Below are 10632 nucleotides of genomic sequence, written 5' to 3' on the forward strand. Positions count from 1 at the left end.
AGGTAAAGCAAGTTGAGTATCCGTTCTCTAAAATGTCTGTATTCACTGTAATGAAGAGTTTTTGAATAATAATAGAGGAAGAAGCTACATCAGGCATTGGTAACAGCTGTGTTTGTCATGAGGATCAGTTCATTGTTGGTTTGTCTCTTTTTATGGAATCTGTTGACAACAAGAAACTTAAACTTCCTTTAAATAAAAACCTTCAACTAGCTTCAGGCTGAAAAGAACTTAAAACATCAGTTTTCTTTTACATGCTGTATTGTAACTTGAATATATTTTTATGGATGGACCCAAGTGAAAATGTTTGGAAATGACCTTTCCCCCTTGCGTGCACATATCAGGCTTAATCTTGAGCAGGATTCTTCTTCTTCACATACTGCCGCAGATACTGGATGGCCGACAGCGCACTCACATTTGCCAGGAGAACTGAACAGGATTTCAATAAAGGTTACTTTGAGGAATTGGTTGTTAATGCACCAAGTTATACAGTGCTCCTAATGTTCAACACTTGAAGCCCCTGAAAACATGGTTTCAAATATTAAAGGTATACTATGCAGGAATCGTCAACTACTATTTGTAAACAGTATTGCCAATGAAAGTGAAAGTCAGCCCCAACTTTGTGGTATCTCACCTTGCTACACTTGTACTTTTATTGGCATGGTGTCTGAGATTATTGTAGCTTCCTCTTGGATGTGTGCTGCTTTCAGTCTGGCACCTGGTCTCTACCTGATAAAGTCTTGACCTCACCTGTGCACCTGCGTGCTGTGACCAGGAACATCTCAAATAAAGCAAACTCTTACAAGCAGAAGGCCAGTCTGGTTGCCAGAAGAAAATATTTGCATTGTATATTTCTGCAAACCACGGACGCATACATTTGTATGTTTAATACTGTACGTATCATATCAACATTTCTGAAGTGACCTAATATATAAGCTGACTTTGTCATCAAGAGGTGGAGAGGACCTAGCAAGACACCTGCCAAGCTGCAAACAACCAACTTACAACAGAACTGTTTGTTTTTAGCGACACACTGCCCTGCTTCCGTCAGAGATGATGGCCAGACAAGTGGTTGTTTTTATAGAGACATTTCCCGCCAGAATAGTGCCACCAAAACTGGGTATTTTAGGTCAAAACATGATCTTTTCCTAACCATAATTGAGTTTTTATTTTGTGCCTAAACCTTACCCCATGTTATCCACAGCACTGGTGAAAAGTAAGGTTTGAATGTCAGCTATATAATAACATAAAAATGTAACGTAGCCAGGTTTGCAGAAACGAACAATCCCAACATTTATTCTGTCAGTTTGGTTGAGGGCAGAGTCTCTGTGGAAAAATACACCGTCACACACTTCTAGTGGGTCATAAGCAATGATTACTTCTGTATGGGTTTATACACTTTCTTTTAGGAAAATCCTGCATAGTATACCTTTAAGTATTTCTTATTGACAACAAGTGTTTTTATTTATTATCTATTAAATGTTCAGCACTCAAAAGCTTACAGAACCAACAGATTTTGAATCCAGTGTTGCTAAACTCAGATTGGTGCACAGGAATACATGACATCACCTTTCAGGAAGAGGCTGATCTCGAAAAAATGTTTTCAAGGCCTTTAAATATTAAATATTGTGTTACAGACAACAGGTCTTCGTTAAAGGTTTGTATGCGACATTCAGAGCGTTAATACAGCAGCAAACAACTATTTGCTTTGCTTGCTTAGTGAAGATATAATAGCATCCTGAGCAGAGAATGAAGTCACACTCCCTTCTCTGTCGTTTGTTGCAGTAAGACAGTTCAGACTTGCGTGCTTGTTAGTGCATGTGTGTATCCCAATGGTTAGTTAATCTCTGCTGCTCTGAACCACTTTCATACACGGTTACTGCTGATATTGGGACAGTGTAGCGCCCACCCCTAGTTAACACCATTAGCTCTGTCAGCACCGTTGCTGTTGTTTATGCAGTTGGCACAGTTAGCTGCCAGCTCAGCCACCTCCATGTTGAGAACCATGTGCAGACAACTCATACACTCTGAATTTTGCATCAAGCTCCTTTAATTAGTAGATTAATGACTGTTACAGCTGAATATCAATCAAGGAGTTTCATACCTGCTTTCCAGGTATCAGCACTCTCTGGATCAGAGGATTTTAACACCCAGGAGGCAAAAGCAATGCAGACTAAACACATATCTGACTGCTTCAGTGTGGAGAAGATGCCCTGTCGTCCTGTCAGAGACATAAACATGCACAAAAAAGTAGATTTTATTTCATTGTAGTTTTGCTTTGGATTTTTTGGATTTGCCCAGACTTACTTTTTGTCTGTATAGCCTCAAATACCCTCTGCTGCACAGCCAGCTCTCTAAACAGCTGAGAAGGACTCAAAGAGACTCTCCTCTCAGTGAGGACTGTTACTGGTGGATCAGCACTCTTGATGGTGATCTTCTCTGCCTCAACGGGGAACACCCAGGCACCAGATCTGCTGCACCAGATGCTACCTTTGACAGGGAAGCGAATCTTCCTCATCAGACTTTTCCAGGTGAGAAATCCATGTGAGGCCGCTGCCCCACAATCACTGCCCTGGATGAAGGAGCGAGACACGACTCTGATTGGAGAGATGTCGTCCTCCATCTCACAGTCTGCACTCAGGAAAACATAGTCCTGATTTGGGAATGTGAGTTCTCTGACGGTCGGGTGAGAACAGGAGAAAATGGGGATGGGTTTCTCCTTGATGCACGAAAGGTCATGGAGGGGAGAAAATGACCTTTCATCTCTGACTGTACAAAGAGTGAAGTCAAACACAGGAGCCGCTGAAAAGTCCTCTGGATCATAGACGGCGACACACTGGGAAACAGTCTTTGTTCTATCCCCTGTGAAAAAGTATTCAAACACTTCAGGGATGGATATCTGATAATGTTCGTCCACAAAAGGTCCAGGTGTTAGTTTTTCCAGGCTGTCGCTCGTTTTCAAAACCATGTCGTCCTCCAGAGATGGACAGCTGCTGAGACACGGACTGCTCTCATCGTTACCAAGCAGAACCTGCAGAGATAAATCGTCTGTGATGAGAGCCTGTACGTTACGCACGCTTTTGCTTTTTGTTATCTGTGTCGGCAATGGAAGTTCGCTTGAAATTAAAGCATTCGAGTCCTCATCCTCAAAACATTTCATTTCATAGCCATCTGAAGGCACAGGTGTCTCCTTTCCCTCGGAGCCTGAGGACTCCTCTTCCTCATGTGCAAAGAACAGAGAGTCACTCCTGCTTTTTTTGCTTTGAGGGTCAGGACTGGGGTTCCTACTGGCGCTAAGAAACTGCCAGTACTCTTCTTCAAAATCAGAGGTGGAAAACTCACAGCTTGAACGATCTGGCTTGGATTCGTCAGGCTGTGTGAAATAATCTGAGTCAGCAGCATCTGACGTGTCCATCAGACCCCCGTCAGATGAATTATACTCCACAGTGTCAGCCACAGAGCTGTGATCATCTGTGACCGGTGTCACTGTGTCTTGTGTTTCCCTGGGAGGGGTTCTTCTACCCATCCTGAGCTGCAAAATGTCATTTATTGTCAGTTTTTCCATCTCATCCCAAAAAGCAGAAATGGCATACACAGGTCGAGTGTGGCCCGCGGCTTCAGCGTATGTTTCGGGGCTGTCGGCCACAGAGCATGGTGTTAGAGTTAACTCAGGAACAGGGAGAAGCTGATCTCCTGAAGAGCAGCCAGATGCCGGAAGATTAACTTCATGTTGTTGGAGTCCAGGTGCATCTGAGGGCGGCGTGCTGTGTGTGTGGTTGTTACATGTGGAGTTGTCATCTGGTATTTTGTCAGAACTTTGGCGAGCAGATGGAAATGTGAGGGTGGGCTCGACGTCGGTGCTTTTGTGACCTTCAGCGTTGGGAACTGTGACAGTGCAAGACAGAGGGCTATCACAAGAATCTCTGTCTGGTGTAAAGTCTGCATTGTCATTTTCAGTCAGATTGAACAGATGGCTGTTTTCTGTCAGAGATAATGAGCTTTGGTGTTCAACAATAAGACGCTGAAGGTCCTCCTCTGATTCAGTTGCTGACAGATAGATTTCAGAATCAAAACTGTGAGTGGAGAGGAACTCGGCTGTGTCATCAGACTCCACACTGTCCAACCGTGACGGTTCTTTGGGTGTAAATGTGTCATCGGGCGTGGATGCTGAGCTGCTTGGGTCGTGTTGGTATCTGTCTGTCGTTGGCTCTGTAGGAAAATGAGACATCACCAGCTTTTCTAACAAATCATCTTCTTCACCAGACGTTAAAGACACTTGCGATGAATCTGAAATGAGTCCCATGTGAACACTCTCAGGATCTTCTTCATCACCTTGATACCCTTTTGATTTTTGGTTTGTGTGTATGACACACTCTGTGTCCATCCCTCTGTCGGATTCATTATTATTTTTAATTATCTTGTCATTTTCAAGTAATCCCTCCTGCCCAGGTCTGCCCATGTGATTGTCCTTACAAAGTTTTTTTTGTCTTCGTTTTTTTTTCACAGAGGCAGCACGCACTCGCGGTCGTGCAGGACTGTAGTTTACTGTCACGAACCAGCGTTCTTTTTCTGCTCTTAATGCAGCGCCGCTCACACCCTCGCTCACAGCTCTGTCTGTATTGTATGGCTCGTTCACATTTAGCTCCGCTTGGTTGCAAGAAAGTGGGTCAGGTTCCTGTATGGATTTGAGTTCACTCTCCGTTTGTACATCTCCATCTTCTTCTTTCAGCTCTGATGAGTCTCCATCTGCAGACTGAACATTTAGTTGCTCAGTTTGCAGTGTGGTGTTGTTATTTGTCTCCTCTGTGATGTGCTCTGTTGTGCTGATGGCGGTCGCTTCAGGATAATCAACACATATCTCAGCTTTTGTTGTAAGATCATCTTGTCCTTGTCCTGAACTACTCTCTGTAATCTGCACTGATGTACACTTTACACAACCAGTGCAAGTCTCTCTCTCTGTGCAGCGTCTTGCAGAGCTGTGCTGTGGCTCCTGCCGGCCTGTGCACAGCACTGAACTTGGGTTTTCCGAATCATCTGAATCACTGAGGTTCCAGCTATCAGGGCAGGCGAGCGAAGCCTGCAGCAGACAACACTCCTCACTCTCATCATAGAAGCTCGCCCAGTCATACTCTCCAATGTGTATGCTGTGATCTAAATCATCCATTTTGATGACTCACATGCTCTTCAATCTGGAAAACCAAAACAAAACATAAAGATAAGTGTTAGAAGGTTGCAGATTTAACCCTCCGGTCCCCCTTATAAAAAAATCACACCTGTCTCCTTCAGGACATTTTTCATCCTTGTTGAAACACAACCATAAAAATATTAAATATTAATATTTTTTTCTACTTTTTTTTGCTTAAATCTTTCAACCAACTCCTACTCAGATTATACATATCAAATATTCAATCATTTCGAGGATTTTTAACCCTTTATATGCCACTTTCTTTACATGAAATCACTGTTACTTTTATGAAAAAAACATAAATTATGAATAACTTTCTATATAATAAATGTTGGATGGAATTTTTTTTTCTAATTATCACAGTCTGGGATATGTGAATGATTAATAACAACACCAATTTTGATGCGTTATTATTTTTTTGTGCAGTTTCAATTTTTCAATATACACCGACACCTTTCCCCTTTGGGATGTTTTTCGTCCTTGTTAAAAAATAACCATAAAAATATTAAATATTAATATTTTTTGCTTAAATCTTTTAACCAACTCCTACTCGGATTATACAAACCAAATATTCATTGTGTGTGTGTGTGTGTGTGTGTGTGTATGTATGAGAGAGAGGTGAGAGAGAGAGAGAGAGATGGAGAAAACAGTAATGTAATCTTGCAGCAACCTGCAGCTCATAATTTGCAATTTTTAGCTACACAATTACACACATGCACATGCACATACACACACACACACACACAATATCAACACTAACCTAGCATTTATTTATTTTTTTTTTTTTTATGCAACAATGGCTCGCAAACCTCACTAATGAAAAAATAGGAGAAAAATACAGGCAATTTTACTGCTTATTATTTAGTGTATGTTTGCTCTGCTGGGGAAGCAGGAGAAAATGATTGAAATGACACACACACACACACACACACACACACACACACAAACCAATGTTGCATGTTTTATACAGACCACACTGTCACATCCTCATGAGCACAGCAAGACCATTTTTTGAATGCATTTGCCCTCCCTGTTAGGGGCCTATAGTGCTTCAAGTGGCCAAACCAGGAATTGCATTGAAAAGACAACAGGGCACCAAAAATGGAAATTGGCTCCATCTGGGTTTTTTTTTTTTTTTTTTTTTTTTACCATTCTTGGGTCTCTCTAACCAACCTGACTGCCAGAGATAGAAAAAAATCACGTTTTTTTATGTAAATTGAAGGGGAAAAATGTCGTTTTAATGGGTTTCAATGGGGACGTTTTCTAAGGTTTCTGACCAAATGTCATGCTATATGCATGAACACAGCCAAAGTTATCAAAAAATAAAAACTGAAAAATGACTGAAAAGGACGTTTTCCGTCCGAGGGGGACCGGAGGGTTAAGTATTCTGCATGAAATATAATAAAATGCTGCAAGTCACGAGCAAGTACCGAGTTACTGTGATGAGAAGCAATCATGTAAAATCCAGTCCCTGCTATAAGTCAAGCAAATCAAATCATTGCTCTGGTCAAGCAAGTCACAAGTTGTATGAAATTGTGATGATCCTGTCATCCATGAAAGCTAACATTTGACGATAAGCTAATCAGTTAGCCTAACGGACACAGTCCTCTGCATTCTTTGTAGTGACAGTTGAAGTTGGATGTTGCAGTGGTCGTGTCACTGATGTTTGAGCTGCAGAGCTTGCATATCATGGCTCTCTTCTCACCACCATCATTAACAACATAATCCTTGTGTGATATCTGTCAAGTTTATCTTCATGTGTTTGTGCCCAGTTCCTGTTTTATTTTGAAATGTGTTCTCATTGTGTTTCTTTTACTTCCTGAGTTTTCCCATCTGTGTCTTGCTCCACTCACCTGTGTGTAGTTAGTAATCAGCCCATGTGTATTTAAAGCCCAGTGTTTCCTATAGCTCACAGTCCATAGCTGCCCCTGATTCATACTTGTCTGTCCAGCTGGCTTGACCTAAATACACTTCTGACTGCTTCCCTGTGGAACACAATTTGGTGGTAGGCTTTGAGATCTTCTACATGTGTGAGATTTAGGATTATACAATATAAGATTCTGTGCAGAGCATATATATTACTCCTGGTAGATTATCCAAGATGGATGACAAACAACAAGATTTCTTTATTCCCCTTGCTCTGGGACTGTCCAGCTGTTAAAACATCTAGTTAGAGGCGATATCTCTTATGTCAGAGTTTTTCAGTGTCAATTTCCCAGTGTGCCTCAAAGTATGCTTGCTGAGCCTGAAGTTGGATAATAATGTTGGAGTAACTGTCGTGCGCCTATGGACACTGGGTTGCTTATCTATTAAGAGACTAATTCTTCTGAACTGGAAAGAGCGTAAAGCAGCCTGCTTCACAAGGGACCCCTGGCTGATGGAATATCTGGACTTACTAAACATGGAACGGGCAGCCTGCCTGTTAAAAGACTTTGATAAGGGGCTGGAAGGCCACTGGGACACTGTCTGTACACTTTTAAAACAGTTTATACACAAAGGATTTATGAGATCCATTTGTTGCCTTTGTGTGTTCATGCTCTCTAGCCTTTTCCTTATGTTTGATTCCCTGGTTTTTGACTCTGCTTGGATTTATGGACTTCTTGTGTGATTTCCCTGAATGGATTTTTCTGTCTTCATGTGTTTGACCCCTGATCTCCTACGAAAAGATTTGGAACTGATAAACTGTTCTTGGTGTTTGATGTTTCTCTCAGCAACTGAGTCCCAGTTTTACACTAAGTCACTACATCTTGACTCTAAACTTCATTATTCTTGGACTAGCCTCCTCCATGATAGCTGCGTTATGCATTGGCCTCTGCTGGACTACCCTGTCTTAGTTGGTTACCAGATTTGCACACATTGCACTAGAATTGTTTTGTTTTTTTTATCAGTGTTAGTCAAGCAAGTCTTAAGTCAAGTCATGTGACTTCAGTCCCCCACCTCTGACCCTGGGTATCTCCGCTGGGTTAGATTCAAAATTATATCAACACATCTGAGTTAAAAATAGAGCGTGTATTTGTATGAAGCTTAACATCGCTGGTAATCAGCTGTCATTATTTAACTGTTGTGTGGAAAGCAAACAAGCTCCTGTATTAGTGCAGAGCCTGAGAGGTGAAGAGCTCAGAGAGCAGCTAAGCAACACCAGAACACAGAGGTCACAGGATCCATAACAGACCCCAAAATACTTCGGTCATGTGACATGATATGAAAAAATCAGCTGTCCAATGTCAGGGCACAACAAGCTGTAGCAACTTAACAAACAAGCTCAGTGGTGGTTGTTGATGCTATGTGATATAAACATTAATATCTGATATTAAACAAATTAAAATTAAGTCAACTCTAATAAATCATTTTGTATTTGATCATGTTTTGTCATAGCTGCAGGGGAACAAGTTTACATCATATTTCAGGTGTGGAGTTATTAGGATCACTCAGGTGTAATTTCAACTGCTCTCTGTCAAAGTCATCTAAGGTCTTGTCCTCTACATTATCATTACATTACCAACATGAAGCACACAGCTACAGTAAATCCATGTTAATGTGTCTCTGTGGTAGCAAGAGAACCTACCTGTTGCAGAAGGACGAAGTGTCCACTGTGAAGGTGTCAGTACTTTCTCCCTGCAGGGACATTTCAGCTCTGATGTCCGTCTGTCCTTGCATATGTCAGACGGGGGCCTGGCACTCAGCTGTTATAAATAGAGTAGTATGTCCAGTCACATGTAGCTGCAGACATCCGTCCCTCTATTACCAGAGCTATGACATTTCACTACCTTAAAATACCAGCCCTGTCACAGTTATTAGAGGTGATGTCAATAATCAATTCTATTCTATTATTGACATGATATAAGTTTAAGGGACACACTGACACATTTAATGGATATTTTATAAATATTGTGCATTTATTCAAAATGACAAAGTCTGAGCAAACATCAGAACTTTTTGTTTATGCAAATATTTGTTTTTATTAACAGTGCAGGTTTCCAATCGTGCATTTGAAAATATTATTCAAAAAGTAAAAGTACAAAGAAACTTATCCAAAAACAAAAGAAAATAGGCAAAGAACAATCACCAAAAAGAAAAGAAAAAAAAAAATTAGATGACATATTAAATATAAGGATACTATTTCTTAAATAAATATACAGAGCGGAAAACACCAGATCTTTTTTATGAAGTTGTGCAAACATTATTTCTTTTTAAATTTACAAAAGTTGTATTTTTCTTTGGCTTCAAAATATATATATATTTTTTTATCACAAAACTCTACTGCATCATTACAATCCCAGTAATGACAGAGTATTTAGCATCTAGCCTTAGTCTCAAGTCTCAAGTCACACACACACACACACACACACACACACACACACACACTTGTGGAGTTTTAAAAAATGCACATGTCTTACTTTAAATCACTGTTTTCTCAATAGAGTCTGGCTTTAGAAGAGAGCTATATAACAGATTTGTTTTCCCACTGGAAATCACTGTCTGCGATTAAGTGAAAATATTTTATATAGGCCTAGTATACACTTCAACAGATATTGATACTTTTTTTTAGGTGGCTAAAATACATTTTGTTGCTGACCCCTCCACAGCAGTAGATTGCGTAGCTTCCATGTCGGACTCCAGCCTGCTTCTCAAAAGTGGGGGCCTTCCGACTGACATCTACTGTAGGTAATATACTGTCAAGAGATAAGTACTCCATACAACTCCCCAATCTAAACTATCCCTGTAAGCCACGCAGGCTGCCTATTCTTAAGTTGCCTCCCCTTCACACTTAATAAATCTGTTATAGCATTATAGCACACAAGTAGCACACACTGTACCAGTTGAGCTACTGTTGCACAGCAACAGACCCTGTTCTTTAGTGATGGGTTATACCAGTGACACTCAACTAGCAGCTCATGTGCCAAATCTGGCCCTCAACAGGGTGTCAGTTGGTCCCTCCAACATAATAAAAATAAGTTGATTTACAATGGGATTTTTCTTGCACTTTTAATGTAAATAAGGTGCTAGGTTGCATCAAAATATAGCTAATTTAATAAAGCTTATTTATATAAAAAGAAATGCTAGGGGAGGTTTCACAGGAGCCTTGATAGAGATCCGGACTAAGCCCTGAATGTCCTCAAATCCTAGAAACGCCCGAGTATAGCTGACTTGTGCAGGGCTTTTGCAACTGGCCTCTGTTCACCTGTCATTTTGTAAAATCAGGCCTTGGGCAAAGCAAGTCCAGTATCCCTGGGTTACACCTTGAAGAAAATGGAGGTCAATTGAGATACACAGGCTCTGTTCACATTATAGGAAAAAAAAATATTTTTGTGAAGTTTTTTTTATATTGTAAGTATGATCACCAATTTTCATTTGTATTCATTGCGTGGCATGATTATATACATTGTTGGTCTTGTGGGTTACTGAGCGTTTACCATTTCAAATCTTACGCCTGAAGACGCAGACTGGGC

At 40.7% G+C, this 10632-nt stretch overlaps 1 protein-coding gene across 1 annotated transcript; it reads right to left on the reverse strand.

Moving 5' to 3' along the window:
• Positions 1-222: 222 nt before the first annotated feature.
• On the reverse strand, positions 223-8836 carry perm1b (PPARGC1 and ESRR induced regulator, muscle 1b). Its single transcript, XM_033626552.2, has 4 exons — positions 8748-8836; positions 2305-5186; positions 2102-2218; positions 223-426 (listed from the first exon to the last, which is right to left on the reverse strand). Exons 2-4 carry the CDS (start codon positions 5159-5161, stop codon positions 344-346), a joined length of 3057 nt encoding a protein of 1018 aa, XP_033482443.2. The 5' UTR covers positions 5162-5186; positions 8748-8836; the 3' UTR covers positions 223-343.
• Between the last annotated feature and the right edge of the window lie 1796 nt (positions 8837-10632).

Source organism: Epinephelus lanceolatus, chromosome 1, assembly GCF_041903045.1.
Source record: "Epinephelus lanceolatus isolate andai-2023 chromosome 1, ASM4190304v1, whole genome shotgun sequence".
Classification (NCBI taxonomy): domain Eukaryota; kingdom Metazoa; phylum Chordata; class Actinopteri; order Perciformes; family Serranidae; genus Epinephelus; species Epinephelus lanceolatus.

Coding starts and splice junctions, on each gene's coding strand:
- perm1b (XM_033626552.2), bottom strand. CDS start 5,161: ATGGATGATTTAGATCACAGCATACACATTGGAGAGTATGACTGGGCG. Junction 2,219..2,304: donor TGAGGCTATACAGACAAAAA/GTAAGTCTGGGC, acceptor TGTCTCTGACAG/GACGACAGGGCATCTTCTCC. Junction 427..2,101: donor TGCTGATACCTGGAAAGCAG/GTATGAAACTCC, acceptor AATCCTGTTCAG/TTCTCCTGGCAAATGTGAGT.